Source organism: Engraulis encrasicolus, chromosome 2, assembly GCF_034702125.1.
Source record: "Engraulis encrasicolus isolate BLACKSEA-1 chromosome 2, IST_EnEncr_1.0, whole genome shotgun sequence".
NCBI lineage: Eukaryota > Metazoa > Chordata > Actinopteri > Clupeiformes > Engraulidae > Engraulis > Engraulis encrasicolus.
The window spans coordinates 18,044,230-18,061,229 of NC_085858.1; the positions used below are offsets into that span (position 1 = coordinate 18,044,230).

At 45.9% G+C, this 17,000-nt stretch overlaps 1 protein-coding gene across 1 annotated transcript in view; it reads right to left on the reverse strand.

Annotated features, from left to right (window-relative positions):
* Positions 1-153: 153 nt before the first annotated feature.
* Positions 154-17,000, reverse strand: part of mylk5 (myosin, light chain kinase 5) — a 36,250-nt gene continuing 19,403 nt past the window's right edge. Inside the window, exons 9-15 of the mRNA XM_063223792.1 lie at positions 15,658-15,875; positions 14,149-14,272; positions 13,432-13,584; positions 12,780-12,900; positions 11,774-11,858; positions 11,367-11,489; positions 154-1,082 (exon numbers count right to left, since the gene is read on the reverse strand). Coding sequence (XP_063079862.1) covers positions 874-1,082; positions 11,367-11,489; positions 11,774-11,858; positions 12,780-12,900; positions 13,432-13,584; positions 14,149-14,272; positions 15,658-15,875 — 1,033 coding nt within the window. The 3' untranslated portion in view covers positions 154-873. The remainder of the gene's footprint in view (positions 1,083-11,366; positions 11,490-11,773; positions 11,859-12,779; positions 12,901-13,431; positions 13,585-14,148; positions 14,273-15,657; positions 15,876-17,000) is intronic.

Genomic DNA, 17,000 nt, shown 5'->3' on the forward strand with positions numbered 1-17,000 from the left:
CATTTCCATTTCCACCGGTCAGGTGTAGGTGTGAGAGTGTGGGTATGCCACTAAATGAACCAATACTGGCCTCTGTTGGATAGTTTGTGTAGTTTAATTGCTCAGGTGGAACAGCTGTGAAAAAGTGGTGTGTGAGTGAATAATCAGTTTGAGTCGAAAATACAGATGAACTCTTTTGAGAAAAGAAATTTAAATGATAAGACATGTAAAGATTGACATTTAAATAGCCTACATATTGACATTAAGTCATAATAAGTGCAAAATGTTCCCAAGGAATGGCCAAGTCAATAAGTAATCATGCTATGTTTTCCCATTTCAATAACTGATATATATATATATATATATTGTATATCTGTGCAAAAATCCAGTGAAAGCACAATAAACATGCAGAATGAACTGAGATCAAATATTTATTAAGAGAAAAATTAAACCACACATTCTCTCCCCATCAGGATCTTTATTACAAGGCACTGCAAAAGTGTGTGTGTGTGTGTGTGTGTGTGTGTGTGTGTGTGTGTGTGTGTGTGTGTGTGTGTGTGTGTGTGTGTGTGTGTGTGTGTGTGTGTGTGTGTGTGTGTATGCTTGCATGCATATGTGTGCATATTTACTTTGTGTGTTGAGTGTTTGTAGGTTTGTGTGTGTTGTGTCTGCTTGTCTGACAGTGTGTGTTGTGGAAATGTGTGTGGGTGCGTCTGTGTTGAAGTTAACACACGTGTAGGTGCAACAGGTAAACAACGACAATTTCCTAATGTCAAGCGTTCTAGTGATTGGATACTCTTTGGTGAACTCTGCGGAGTACCCAATCACTAGGCGTTTGACTAGAGCACTTGACATTGGGAAACGGTGAACATCTTCATCCTCCTCATGCCATGCTCAGGTCTTGACGGTGAGCGTGACGTGGCACGCTGCCTCCCCCTGGTCGTTGACGGCTCTGCAGGTGTACACGCCCGAGTCTCTGGCCCGCACCGTCTCCAGGGTGAGGCTGCAGGTGCCGTCCTCCTCGTAGACTATGGTCACCCCGGAGGCCTCGTCCTCCAGCTCCTCATCCCCCTTCAGCCACTCCACCTCTGGGTCCGGGTAGCCTGGGGAGGGGAGAAGGGGTATAGGGAGTGGGTAAGCAAGGTATGCATGGGTAAGGTAGGCTGGGGATTTTAGTAGTGTGTGTGTGTGTGTGTGTGTGTGTGTGTGTGTGTGTGTGTGTGTGTGTGTGTGTGTGTGTGTGTGTGTGTGTGTGTGTGTGTGAAGGGCCTTGCTAGACATGAGGAAAAAATCTCAACTCATCACTCAAAACAAATATGCAGTATATCACGAAAGTGATATACTCACAGTTTTAAGTAAAGTCTAAAGTAAATTTGTTTATCTTGGTCTCTTCAGATCACACGACATGGTTCCAGTGTTCCATATCCTTGGTCTTTTCATCTCTCTTGAGACCAAGATAAACAAATTTGCTTTAGATGGTGTCAAGCATGTGTGGTGGTAAAGAAGTGAGTTTTACAAAAAAAGTGTATCCTCTCAATAGCCAAGTATGGCAGTGGGACTGACATGGTTTGGGGATGCATGAATGCTGTCAACATTGGCAATCTGAAATACACCTAAAAGAAACATGCATGTCAACATGCACTGTGACTACTGAAGCAGATCAGAGATGTATAAAGTACTGGAGAAAAGTAGTGGAGTAGAAGTACCAGTATCATCTTGTCAAATGACTTGAGTAAAAGTCAAAAGTAACCTTTCCTTACCTTACTCAAGTAGAAGGACAAAAGTATTCAAAATGTGCTGTACTTAAGTAAAGCAAGTAAAAGTATTGCAAGTTTTGCTACTTGAGTAAAAAGTAGAAGTAGAAGTAAAAGTACTGCATTAAAAAAAATGGGGGGAAAAAAGTCAGCCAAAAGTTTGAATACCATTTGGTTTATTAGAGCTCTGTACAATAAGTCTCTTATGAAGTGCAAATACCATTATGGTTTGTTATGAAAACAGCTTGTCCTCCTCGCCGCAATGTGAGGTGGTTGGTGTCGTTGATGTTGATGGCGATACCTCGTCTACCTCATCCATCTTGCCAACATGCCAGTGTCAATGCCAACTGAGCGTCACTGACCGCGCCAAAAGACATGCGCAAGAATGCGATCTGCTTTTATTTCCCTACCATTGCATCGCCCACTGACCATGAACACGTTCCATCATATCTGGTGATGACAGAGCCATCTAGCGCTCGGGCATAGAAACGAGTAACGAGTAACGAAAGCAGCACATGAAAAATATATCAGAGTAAAAGTATTAATTTCATCAGAAAAATGTAGTGCAGTAAAAGTACAAGTATGAGGAAAAAAATATTACTCAAAAAAGTACAGATACTGCAGTTTAGTACTTAAGTACAGTACTTCGTTACTTTTACTTCGTTACTATACATCTCTGAAGCAGATCATGATATTTCCATAGGATTGCATTCAAATCTCACACCAATCTATTTAAGAATGATTCTACGATTCCCCTACGCTTTTGGCAAAAGCAAAATGTCAATTATCAGTATTTTTTTTCAACTAAATGACCTAGATGTTTACATAGTGTATATATTTAAGTTTCCAAACAAACAAATTGCCAAGCTTAATCTTAAATCATTTGATAAATACTCTAATGAAAGCGAACATTTGCTTAATTATTTTGTCAACAGTGTTATGGACAAATACTATGTCATTTCAAACATATATAAAAATACTACAGAGTTGAAACAATATATGTTTGAAAGTGCTTATGTCCCTTAGCAGTAATGTTGTCATTAATCTGTGCAACTGATATAGAAAATGGGAGCTTGCGTAAATTCTACCAGGGAGACTCGAATTTCTCGGCTGTCAAACTTACTAGGCTAACCATCCAATCTCCCTTTTGACAGATCATACATGCGTCATCATTGCCCAGGATCGTCAACCAATCACAACGCGAGATTGGGGATTTCCCCATTACGCATCACTCAGGCATCGTTCCCTCTCAGCCAATGGATCGCATTCACGTTTGTTTAAAAATCAGTCACTCATTCTGATCTCTGCTTTCCAGTTAAGCCGACTTTGAAGTGGCTGTCCGGCGTTTTCGTTATCAAACATTCTGTTTATTTTCTACCTGGTTATCCTCACCTTACCGCTGCTGGGATGGAATTTCCAACCGCTCAAACGCGTGGCACGCAATCGGTGCTTTCTTATAGCCTAATATTTTCCTCGCAAGGCTTCAATCAATTTGCTTGGCACGCCGCTCCCTGATTTCCCGACGCTCGTGGATTTGCTTTTGAACTAGCCTGCCTGTGGATGGATTTCCCCGAACTGGTGTAATTCGTGAGTAACCTGGCGGCTTTCCCTTCACTTATCCTGCGGACCAAAGGAACGTTTATCTCAGCGAATGACTATTTTTGCGGGGGAGTTGTCCAGGCAAGTCGCCTCTAATGCCTCATACTCGGCTTGTTGCAATGTCTCGGATATCAGTCTCGTCTGGCGCTGGTTGACTGATGGCCTACGTTTCGTTTGCTGTCATTTGGGATAATTCCATGAACTGATTGGAGTGACTTTTGGATCATTCGCTGGGGAAGGGCGGAATCGAAGTAACTGGGCCCGCGGTGCTCTCTCGTTGCGCCTCGCTCACTTAGCCCGGCATATCTGCTCAGCACATTGGTTTTTACGGAGGCGTTATGGGTACTGCGAGTCACCATTTACTTGGTCGTCGTCGGCCTCTCTGCTGCGGATGGACTGGTGATTCGCTTGCCAACATTATAGAGCATTTCATGAACCGGTTGGTGTGGCTTTTTTGGAACGTCACCGGGGGTAGGCCTTCAGATTTAAATGGGCTATCTCGAAGTGCCTCGCCCGCACGCATAACCCGACGTTAACCTTCTGTGTTTCGTGCTGCCTGTCGCGACACCGGACGGAGGACATTGCAGAGCCATGTACTCGTAATCGTCAAACGTATTGTTACAAACGTACTTCCTATGTTCCGGAGCGATGTTGCAAGGACCTCAGCCTACGGGCCGTAGCACCGCCTACAGTTTTTAATTCATGTGGATTCCGGTCGTGCGTTCATCAGTTTGCACCCGCCTATTTTCAATGTTCCGCTCAGTAGCCTATGCCCACAACACAAGCTATTTTACGTTTTCGTTTGCATGGACTGGCCCATGTGGCGCAGGAGTGGCGGTCTCGTTGACTTTTTAGAGTTATGGCTTCGGTTCGTAGGCCTAGACTGCTGGCTCGCACATTAAGCTATGCGCGCTTGCCAATCATCACCTCATGTCATCGCACTGCCTGCAGTTTGTATTGATAGAAGTGTACCTTGCTTCCTCACTCCCGCTTCAAGCCATTCAGGGCTGGATTTAGGTAGCCTCTTACTGCAGCAGGGGTCGCCGGCGACCCTATTCACTTGCTGAACATGCTTAACTACATCATAACAACATTGCTGTGACATTACAGAGAGCCATAGTGCTGTGCTAAGGGGTTAAAGGGACACTGTGATTTTAGTTGTTTATTTCCAGAATTCATGCTGCAACTTCAACAATGTTACTTTTTTCATGAATACTTGCCCCCACCATCAAATTCTAAGTATTTCTTATGACTGGAAAATTGCACTTTTCTTACATGAAAGGGGGGATCTTCTCCATGGTCCGCCATTTTTGAATTTCCCAAAATAGCATTTTTTTTTTTAGCTCAAAAAAAAAAAAAAAAACTTTACTTGGACCGTACTAGAAAATATTGTTTATTACATGGTAAACTTTCACGTAAGACCAAATTTGGCAATAGGCAGCTCAGTTTCAATGAGCAGCAAAGTTGCAGTACCTTTTTCGACCATTTCCTGCACAGTGTACCTTTTAAAGATCACGCGGGGCTTTCGGCCCGCGCCCGGTCGCCGAGCATCAAGGGACATAGTAGCCTGTCGCAATGCCTTGTCTATTTCGAGTTATTTTGATCACAATGGGCTACATGTACACCGTCCAAATATAAGTAAATAAATGAGTGATATCCGTGGAAATGTAAATCGATGATGACGGTTAATAATCATAATTAAATTATACATGAAACTCGGCCCATGGAGTCCTGTCAGGGTTCTGATCACACCCCATTGATAGCCGTCCATGGGCTAACCCTCTCACTCTGTACACCACTCGGGCCCTTAGGCTTCATTGGAATCGTCAGGTCGCTCGGACTGTGTGTCGGATTGTGTGTGTTTTCTCATATCTGGTGATGGTGGTCTCTGCTGCTTTCCCGTACACTTTCACATACACGTGCATCTGCTGCTCCACGTAGGGCATACGCTACGTAATGCACTGGGCATCGGCCCCAACGTCGGACTGGGCATCGGCCCCGACGATGGACTGGGCATCGGCCCCGACGATGGACTGGGCTCTGGCCCCGACGATGGACTGGGCTCTGGCCCCGACGAAGGACTGGGCTCTGGCCCCGACGACGGACTGGGCATCGGCCCCGACGTCACCCTGGGCCGGCGACTCCACATCACCCTGGGCCGGCGACTCCGCATCACCCTGGGCCGGCGACTCCGCATCACCCTGGGCCGGCGACTCCGCATCACCCTGGGCCGGCGACTCCGCATCACCCTGGGCCGGCGACTCCGCATCACCCTGGGCCGGCGACTCCGCATCACCCTGGGCCGGGGACTCAACATCACCCTGGGCCGGCGCCTCAGGGCTCGTGCTTTAACGGCGCACCTCAGCATTGCCCTGGGCTGTCTCACCTCAACACCACGGCTCAACACCACGGCTCAAAATCACAACTCGGCATCACAATGGGCCATCGCCTCAGCATCGCACTGGGCTGTCGCCCCAACTTTAGCGCCAGTCACCAGCTTGTATCGGTCTCGATAACCGGCTCTCCAACTCTCCTCTGTCGTAAGCTCGCACTTTCTGCATTCTCCTGATTAAGGTGCCCCCCTTTTTTTATTGCTAGTCTAATCATGCAGTTACCGCAAGTTGTCTCTCTCAACCAACCAGGGCATCCGCCCCACTGCCTGTGTCAATGCCTGCTTTGCACAAGCATTCACCGCGCCACACCGCGTAGGTGTTTATCATAATTGACATGGGGTTATTATTTCTTTGTCGAGATGTTTTCTTGGTGTTTTATTCATTGTTTGTTTCAGCTACAAGCTCTGCTATCTCCCTCTCTTAGGTCGTGATTACCAGTTGTCTGCCGATTCTCCTCTGTTTTAACCTGACCTTCCTGCTTATCCTGGCCGAGGTGCTCGTCTTTATGTTAGCTACTCATGCTTTGTCTCAAGCTGTCTCTCTCATCACTCTGGGCAGACGCCCGCATAGTGCGGGCTTTCAAGGCAATGGGCTGCCGGTTGTCCGACGCATGTGCGTGTTGCATTCGGCTCATTCCTCGCTTTGTCATCTTGCTCAGTGTGCTGTTTCTGTTCTGTTAACTCTGTTTCCTTCTTCTCATTCCTCGCCCAAGAGGTATACAGCACGCTCGTTCAGAATCGGCGTGGCCACCACGGCCACTAAGCGGGGTCTGTCCCCTACTGCGATCAAGGCGCTGGGTCGTTGGTCGTCTGGCGCATGCGCTTCCTGCATTTGCCTGGTTACGTGGCGCTATTCCGACATGTCGCTATTCCGACATTGATGTCTATTGTCGGAATACCGGCGCGAGTTATGCAATTTCTTTGGTTTGTGCTACGTTGCTCAGCTTTTACCAGTTTAGGGAGAGTGCATACAGTTACCCTAACCCTAACACTAACCCTGACCCTAACCCTAACCCTAACCCTAAGGTATGTCGGCTGTCGGAATAGCGGTATGTCGGAATAGCGGTATGTCGGAATAGCGATTGCCCCCCCATTTGCCTCACTCCTCATCACGTAATTGAAGCATGCTATATCTGGTCTGTATCTTTATGTTTTCTATTCTCATTTCTGGTGACGGTGGTATTTTGCTGCGTCGGCGGCATTCACTCTATCTCTTGGGGGGCTATCGCTCCGGTCACCCGGTCATGTCTGTATTCTATCCTTCTCTCATCTATCAGATTGATTTTATAGTGGTCCATAAGCCTGTTATCTCCATATTTTGTAACATCGAACCAGCCTGGCTAGTTGCAGTGGTTGTTTATCCGTGATGTCAACTATAATACCATATTACATTATATTATAGCCTACGTTCATTCATTCATCCATTCATTCATTTACTCATTCATCACCATGTTCTACTCTCTCCCTTAGGTCACGATTCCGGCTCCCTACCTACTGTCATAATCTAAGTTTTCAGCGCTCTCCTGACCAAGGTGCATCTATCAATCAAATCATAACGCTCTACTGCCTCTCTGCTCTCAGAGCATCTGCGCCATCGCCCGTTAACATAGCATCATCATCATCATCATCATAGTCATCATCACAGGGCTCCAGCCTCTGCCGGGCCGCCGCCCATAGCTTAAGCCTCCACTTCTCCTGACCAAGGTCACGGTTCTGGCTCTCCACCTACTCCCGTCACAATCTAAGTTCACAGCGCTCTCCTGCCCAAGGTGCATCTCTCAAGCATAACCTACCGCCGTGCTGTCTCTGTTCTCAGCGCATCCGCGCCGTGTCTTCTTGCATAGCCAAAGATACCGACATTATCATCATCACCATCATCACAGGCTTCATGCCTCGGCTAGACTGCCGCCCATAGCTTAAGCCTCAGAACATCCCTATCATTTATAATCTCATTTAATCTATCATCATTCGTCTTCCAACCTATCACCTATCACCTATCACCCATCATCATTGTCATCATTATCATCATTATCATCATCATCATCATCATCATCATCATCACCTATCGTCCTTCATTTTCCGTCTATCAATCAATCATCTAACTAACTTTTCATGTCTTTCAGATGGTGTCTCCTTGTAAGCTGTAGGTGAGTTCACTTCTAATCTCTATTTTTGGGGCAGGCTACGCCCGCCTCCATCTCCGCTGGAGGATATGCCGTCCTACCCTGGAGTTCAACGCGAAGACGGGAACCTTCGCCAAACAGATTCATGCATTTTATATCAAGTGTAAATTGTTCGCCAAACGGATTCATGCATTTTTGTATCATGTCTATTGTTCAATAAATGTTAATAACGTTCATTTGCCTCTCGAGTCTTCATGGTAGAAATGGGAGCTTGCGTAAATTCTACCAGGGAGACTCGAATTTCTCGGCTGTCAAACTTACTAGGCTAACCATCCAATCTCCCTTTTGACAGATCATACATGCGTCATCATTGCCCAGGATCGTCAACCAATCACAACGCGAGATTGGGGATTTCCCCGTTACGCATCACTCAGGCATCGTTCCCTCTCAGCCAATGGATCGCATTCACGTTTGTTTAAAAATCAGTCACTCATTCTGATCTCTGCTTTCCAGTTAAGCCGACTTTGAAGCCACCACCACCCCTCCGTCCACCGTCACCAGTGGTTCCCGTCTGTTAGGGGGCAGGCTACGCCCGCCTCCATCTCCGCTGGAGGATATGCCGTCCTACCCTGGAGTTCAACGCGAAGACGGGAACCTTCGCCAAACAGATTCATGCATTTTATATCAAGTGTAAATTGTTCGCCAAACGGATTCATGCATTTTTGTATCATGTCTATTGTTCAATAAATGTTAATAACGTTCATTTGCCTCTCGAGTCTTCATGGTAGAAATGTGTTTGTTGAGCTTCATAAGTAGGATTTTATGAGTCACTGTGATACAGACTGACACATTTTTCATCATAAATCCCTGTAACGTCTGATTTGAATATAGTCACCCTCCTTACACAAGACTTCCTTCTCCAGAGATAATCCCTAGTGTATGTTCATAGGATTTTTCCAACACATAAGGGATCAATAGCGCAAAAACACTTTCAAAACAGTCAACCGTGTTACTCAACTGTGTTACGGTCAAAAGTGCAGGGGAACAAGTCGGCACTTTTTTAGGAGAAAAAACAGAGCAGACAAACCCATCTCCCTAGAACACAAATTATTTTGTTTGTTTGTCTGTCAATATGGATATAAATTGGCAAAAACATACTCCTCCTCAACTGTCATCAGTGTTGCCAGATTGGGCTGGTTCCCGCCCAATTGGGCTGCTTAGGATGGCCGTGTGCGGGTAAAAATGGCATCTATCAGAAAAACCTTCCCACTGCCATATAAATCAATAGAATTGGGCGGGTTTTTAGGGCGGATTTTGATCATTTTTTGGGCTGGAAATCATCAGCCTCATCTGGCAACCCTGACTGTCATACTTAATTGTAACACCATTGACGGTAAAGGGTGGTTTATGCCTCGAGATCAGTGTCCCTGCGTCATGATGCAGTGAGCCGCGCAGTAAACGGAGTGAAGCACCCCCCATCACGCAGGTACTCTGGGGCACCTCCCCGAAATTGTGTCTCGACGCAGGGATAATGCAGACAGCGACGGCGTGAAGGGCAAAAATAGGTCTCTGATTGGTCCTCTCAACCAGCCTGCTCTGTCCTCGAGTCGAGAGAACAAGCTACTTCCTTGTTCTAACCTTCGTCGGTCTCGGACTGTGAGCTCTTCCTTAAATAAGTTGCCCGTGCTTTGTCGTTTGATTTATTTACACGAACCAAAGACAACACGTGCGCTTGCAAGTTACGACGCTGTTGCGAATTGAGCCGAAGTTATTTGGACAGTTGAACAGTGTTCCGAGGTCGAGGAAACATTCCGCTTCGTGCGACCTATCCTCGACAAATGAGCCACTTCTTTGTTCCAAACTATGCGCTGGCTGCCAGTGCGATCAAAAATGCACGTGACATAAATATGTAGGCCTAATGTTTCATTTTCATTGTCGTCGACTCTGTGACGCTAAAAAACAACTGACACGTCTAGGTTACTCTTTGTATTGAAGGCAGTTTGAGCGTGAAATGACATCGCGCAGACCGCGCTTCAAAACAGGGCATAAACCAAAATTAACTGCATCATGGCTGGGACAAGCACACTCCGTGGCACTGAAAGGAAGTATAACCCGCCCTTAACACCGTTGACATTTCAGCCATTTTTATGGTGTTGTGCTAACTGAGGACCTCAGAAGTTCCACCACAACACCTTAATCAATTCATGTATCTGTATGCTTTATCTGTGTTTTTCTACATGTGATTTCTAATTCAGATTCTTATGAATATGTTGATAACACAGTTGACAGGCAATTTTCCCGCTATGAGAACATGAAAAAGAATGGATTAAATTATGGAAGGATGGAGCTCAAAATTTACCAAAAAGTCTTCCCGTATCCTGCCAAAGAGGTTATGACATCACGTGATGTTATTCATATGGCCTAAGACCAAACCATTACTGATTTATGGAGGAGGTTTCAGACCGTGACATGGTTAACACAGTTTTCGTGGACACACACAAAATGGCAAATTTCATGTATAATGGAAAGGACAGTGGTCTTTCTGACAGTTTTGTCATATTGTGATGATTACTGTGAATCAACATTTGCAATCGTCTTGGGCAAAACAAGTTTCTTTACATGCTAATATGAAGACTGAATCTGACATTTGGAAAACAGGACGGCATGAAAACGCCCAAAACCAGTATTAAATATTCATTCTTGCTGAGGGAAAGAATGCTATGTCTACACTTTCTGTATTATATGAAAGATAAATGTTTTCTAATGTCCAAAACATCATTGGATGCAGTTAATAGTTAGTGGAATTGCCAAATAAAATCCACGGACCTAAAAGTGTAGGCGAATTAGAGAATCACTCTTAAGCCAGGTGCACACTCAAAATGTAAAAGTTCAATGCAAAGAAAGGTTGAAACGCACACAGATGACCTCCCCTTTAATTCCTTTTCATTTCAAGACAATTCGAGCCAACACGGCCCATTCTCTACCGGATTTTAATGTTCAAACATTAATGGCTGTATTTAGTTTTTTTTCTGAGTGAACAAGAAATTTAAATATGTTGTTAAAAGGTCACTAATCATTGTGTCAAAGTGAAATTTCTGTAATGCTTTCCTATGAAAAGATATACTCACAAATCTGCAAAAACTGTGAGGGGTGTACTCACTTTCGTGATATACTGTAGCTTTATTACTTTTAATAACTACATACATACATACATACAGAGGAATCGGAATGGTTTTGGCTGATAGACAAGTTGCTGGGTAATGCGGTGTGTGTGTGTGTGTGTGTGTGTGTGTGTGTGTGTGTGTGTGTGTGTGTGTGTGTGTGTGTGTGTGTGTGTGTGTGTGTGTGTTGTGTACACCTAACAAAGGTGGTAACTCCCTTTAATGGTACTTTATGGGGCCCACATTCATTAGCTATTGCTTGGGTTAATATGAATAGAAGTCAATGGGAGGGCCCCACAAAGATATGAAGGTGTGTGTGTGTGTGTGTGCGTGTGTTCGCGCGCGCGTGCGTGTTTACCTGTGATTTTACAGGTGATGACGGCCGTGGTTCCAGTCTTCACGGTGAGGTCTGAGGGCGCTTCACTGAACTGTGGAGCTGACTGCAGCTTCTTCTCCAAAGACTCCAACACCTCAGGGGACTCTACAGAAAACACCACCATAACACTTCAGTTTGTGTGTGTGTGTGTGTGAATGTGTGTGTGTGTGAGAGTGTGTGTGTGTGTGTGTGTGTGCGTGTGTGTGTGTGTGTGTGCGTGAGAGAGAGAGAGAGAGAGAGAGAGAGAGAGAGAGAGAGAGAGAGAGAGAGAGAGAGAGAGAGAGAGAGAGGATGGGGGTTGGGGGTTGGGTATAGATGCAAAGTCAAGAAAAAGAACAGGTGAAGTAAAGGAGGCTGACACTTGCTGGTTACTTTCCAATGTCTCTCACCTTCTACAGGGCTAGATGAGGACACCGTACTTTCTCTGGGTTTCAACGCCATCCTCTTCAGAGCCAAGAGAGCTTTTCCAGTTTTCTATAAAGAGAGAGAGAGAGAGAGAGAGAGAGAGAGAGAGAGAGAGAGAGAGAGAGAGAGAGAGATATGTTCCATGCCTCATTGTAGTCTGCCCAGACCTCCCTCTTGCCCAAGACAAACACTTCATAAACAGTGCACGTTGCAGAGTTAAATAGCTATCAAACAGGCTCTGCAGTTTTTAACCTTGTGTGTATGGTTGGGATATTCAACACTACAGTAACTCCCTTAGCTAGTACTGTACATGCTTAGAAGAAAGAACAAAAAAACACGTTTTGACCCCAAGTAAGGTCTACACTGGCCTCGTTTACACAAGACATTTAATTCAGAATGAACTTACTTTTATTGAAAACGTCATGTAAACCATTCGCAATCAAATGCAAGATCAAAGTAAACTCAATGGAACTATTTAATTCAGAATTATTAATTCGGAATCAAAACCATCATGTAAACATAGCCATTGTCACCTAATTACCATCCATTTCTACTCTTTGTTATGTGTGTTTGTTCCTTTTTGTACAATGGACAGTGAAAAACATGACAGGAAATGAGTGGGAAAGAGAGATGATGTGGGTTTGGGCAGAGATTCTTTAAGTATAGAGATATGCCAACATAATAGGTTTCTATGGGCACCTAACATGACCAGGTTCCGGTCTGCCTAAAGGGGCGTGTCATAATGCTCCTAGCATTGAATAGAACAGTCCTCAGGTCTGCCTAGGTCTGCCTAAAGGGGGATTTCCCCCCCAATAATAGAACCCGGAAACAATGGGCCAATGGAACCTCTCTTTCTCTACTCTCTCTGGTTTGGGTGGTGGACCAGGGCGAGGCCGGACTCGAACCTGGGTCCCCCACGGGCATGCGAGCCCATTCATGGTACAGTACGTAAGGGGCATTAGTGCCATGTGGCACTTCCCCCCTCCCTACCCTCCATTTCTGTCTGGCCAGGAACTTCTTCATCTTGTCTTTGGAGAGGCACTTAGCAGCTCCTGCTCCAGCGGAGACCAGCCAGGGATGGGCCAAGGCCTCCTTACACGACATCCTGCGCCTAAACACAACACACACACGCACACAAACACACACACACACACACACACACACACACACACACACACACACACACACACACACACACACACACACACACACACACACACACACACACACACACACACACACACACACACACACACAGTTGAACCTACTACCTAACATCTGTGAAACCAAGATAAGCCAATTGAGGACCCCTTAGTCCCCTATGTCAGTATAAGGGTGTGTGTGTTGGTGTTTGCATTTGGAATAATCAGGAGTGTCCATGTGAGAGAGTGAGAGAGATAATCAATCTGTGTTTCTATTTGAGGTAATGTGTGTTCGTTCAGGTGGGGCATACATTAATGTGTGCAATGCCTTGTAGGTCAGGAAGTGAGTGAGTGAGTGAGTGAGAGTGAGATAGAGACAGAGAGAGAGACAGAGAGAGAGAGTTCGAGAGAGAGAGAGACAGAGAAAGAGAGAGAGAGAGAGAGAGAGAGAGAGAGAGAGAGAGAGAGAGAGAGAGAGAGAGAGAGAGAGAGAGAGATACCTTGTGTTCTTGTTGAGCAGGGAGCTGATGAATTCTTGTGCCTCTGAGCTGATGTCCTCGAAGCTCTCCTCGTCAAACTCCCACTTAGCTGCCGTGACCAGAGCCAACGTCTCAGCATCACTGCTGCCCTGGAATGGAGACTCCCCACTCAGACTACACATACACACACACACACACACACACACACACACACACACACACACACACACACACACACACACACACACACACACACACACACACACACACACACACACACACAATGACACACACAGAGAGAGAAACACAGTGAGAAAAATGTATGTTAACTGTGCACAGACAATAACACATTACTACTCAAAGATGATCTCAATTAATGATTGGCAAAAAAGTTTGATGGTGTCAACGAACCCTGACCATGACCCAATTTTTCCTTGATAAAAATAAATAGCTGAAATTGTCCTCATAAAAAGGTCTGAAACTGTGGAGGTTGTGTCAGAGAGAGTAGCCTAGAGAGAGAGAGGTTCCATTGGCCCATTGTTTCCGGGTTCTATTATTGGGGGGGAAATCCCCCTTTAGGCAGACCTAGGCAGACCTGAGGACTGTTCTATTCAATGCTAGGAGCAATATGACACGCCCCTTTAGGCAGACCGGAACCTGGTCATGTTAGGTGCCCATAGAAACCTATTATGTTGGCATATCTCTATATACTTAAAGAATCTCTGGTTGTGTACTCACAGAATGTAGCATATGACTCCGATGCTCCACATGTCTGTGGCCAGGTTGACTGGCTCGTAGTTGATCACCTCCGGAGCCACAAACTCAGGGGTGCCGTGCATCACAGTCAGGGGTGTGGAGGGGTCTGAAGAGGAAAACATGGGACAAGATGATGGGAGAAACCTGCGTGTGTGTGTGTGTGTGTGTGTGTGTGTGTGTGTGTGTGTGTGTGTGTGTGTGTGTGTGTGTGTGTGTGTGTGTGTGTGTGTGTGTGTGTGTGTGTGTGTGTGCGTGTGTGTGTCTCAGTTGAAAGTAGCACCCACACAATGGAATACTGACCCATGATGAAATGTACTTTCAAAACGGTCATGAACTTGTAATGCCTCAAAGCCAGTGATATAGAGTGTCTTCAATAGAAGATAAATGCGGCACACGCATATTTAGACCAATACAGGCACGCACACACACACTGGCCCACTCACTAAGTTTATTTGCCTGTACAAAGCCATCATGAAACAAAGTCAGATAGGGGATTACCATCTTCAATAGAAGACAAAACACTGTACACATATCCAACCACGAATGCACGCATGCACGCATGCACGCACCCACACGCACACACACACGCACGCACACACGCACGCATGCCCGCACGCACGCACGCACACACACACACACTCACCCAGTTTATTTGCCTGTACAAAGTCACACAACCAACTGAGATAGGGGATTACCTTCCTCAATAGAACACACACACACACACACACACACACACACACACACACACACACACACACACACACACACACACACACACACACACACACACACACACACATACTACCACGCCCACCGTGTCACCCTCACCTATCTTGGCTGCCAGTCCAAAGTCATCATACTATGAGTAATATAGAAGATTACAATCTTGAATAGAAGACAAAACACTGTAGAAACATCCCCTCACGCTCCCCCAACACACGCCCACACGCACTGCCATGCCTGCCTTGTGGGCACCCTCACCCAGCCTCCTTGCCCGTCTAAACCACATGTGAGATAGAGGACTACCACACCTTCAATAGAAGATCACTGCCCCCTGAGCCCAACCACCACCACCACACACCCCTGCACACACACACCGCCATGCCCTATGCACTGTTGGTACCCTCCCCTAGCCAGGCCACGCCCTCTTAGTGACGCAACACCTTCAGCGTTGCTTCTAGTCAAGCCAGGAGCAATACAAATATTGTTTCTGAGCTCCAGAGAAATAGGGAACTCCACCCAATTTGTGGGAAACCAATCAACTTTGAGCAGCTCCAACGGCCCCGGATAGAGGCATGTTCAAGGCAGTGACATGGTTTAAGTAGAGATTTTCTATTGGGATTAAGAAAATGTTTCGTTTAAGCTTCGGCACAACCTTGTCTGGCCTCGACCGGTAGCAAACCGTTTGGGAAACCTTCATCGTTATGCAATTGGTCTGACCAAGTCTCGAAAAGGCACTCGAAAGTCGATGATAATCAGGCAAACCCTCACCTAGCTTTGCCGCCAGTCCAAAGTCGATGATCTTGATGCGGGTTCCGCTCTGGTCCACGCAGACGATGTTCTCGGGCTTGAGGTCCAGATGGACGATGCTCTGCTGATGCATGAAGCCCACCCCTTCCAGGACCTGCCGCATGTAGCTGGAACTGGTGACCTCCGTGTGCTCGTAACTGTCGTCCACGATGCGCTCAAACAGCTCCCCACCCGCTATGCTGGATTAGGGAATGAAACATAGTGTCTTTGAAGATTCTCTTACCTCAAGATTGAGTCCAACATGTGCTCTGTGTGGGCAACATTGCCCATGCGGATCCAGGTTCAAATCCAGCCTGGGTCATTTCCTAACCCTAGCCCATCTCTGTCTCTCCCCCACTCACTTTCCTGTCATTACTCACTTTACACTCATTACTGTCATTACTTACCAATTAACCCATTTTTTCAGAAGACACCTGCAAAAAACGCCTGTTAAACGCCTGAGACATTTTTTTGGGGGAAAAGGTCCTGTCAGCCCATAAAAACCTAAACACCTCAGCCTCTGAAGCACATAAAAAGAGGAAGGCTACTGCGACCCTCATAGTACTTTAGTACAGCTCTAACATACCAACATGTTTAACCCATTGATGCCTGCAAAAAAGGCATGAATGAGCCTGAATGTTGTGTCCATGCAGTTTCAGGTCAGTGTTGGTCAATGTTGCGTAAACACAACATCCGCCAGAAATGGGTTGAAGGCATAAAAGCCCAAAATATCAAAAAGCCCAAAATATTTAACAATCTTAAGTGTTAGGTGTTGTCACAGGATGTAGCTGTTATAATAAAATGCCACTTAATCGAAGTGTACCTCAGTACACTACAACAAAGCCATTGTGTCAGTGCTGGCTCCTGAGGACCACATCATGTCATGCCATCATGAGCACACAACACACAGCCACATACAGGATCCTGAAACAGTAAAGTCAGTATTGCTCAGCACGGGTCAACGGAGAGTCAGACTAATCAAATCAGCCCTAAAGAATTTTAATGCCATAATCTGTCTTTGTGGGTACAGTCAGGGCCCAAGGGTTATAAATGAATTCTATTTAAAAGACAGTGGAGCCCTGACAATGAATATACTTATCTGTCCTTTGCAGGACCATGCCTATGTCATATGAGAGTAAATACCTTGAATGTGATTACCCTTCTATTGTCCCTGCTCAGGCCTCCAACTCCTTCTTCCTACCCCGCATCTCCTTCCTTGTTCTAACTTGCCTATGACTGGCGTCACTCCAAATCAAGAAATCTGACTACGAACACACAGACTAAACACACACACACACACGTCACGCACACATGGACGCATGCAC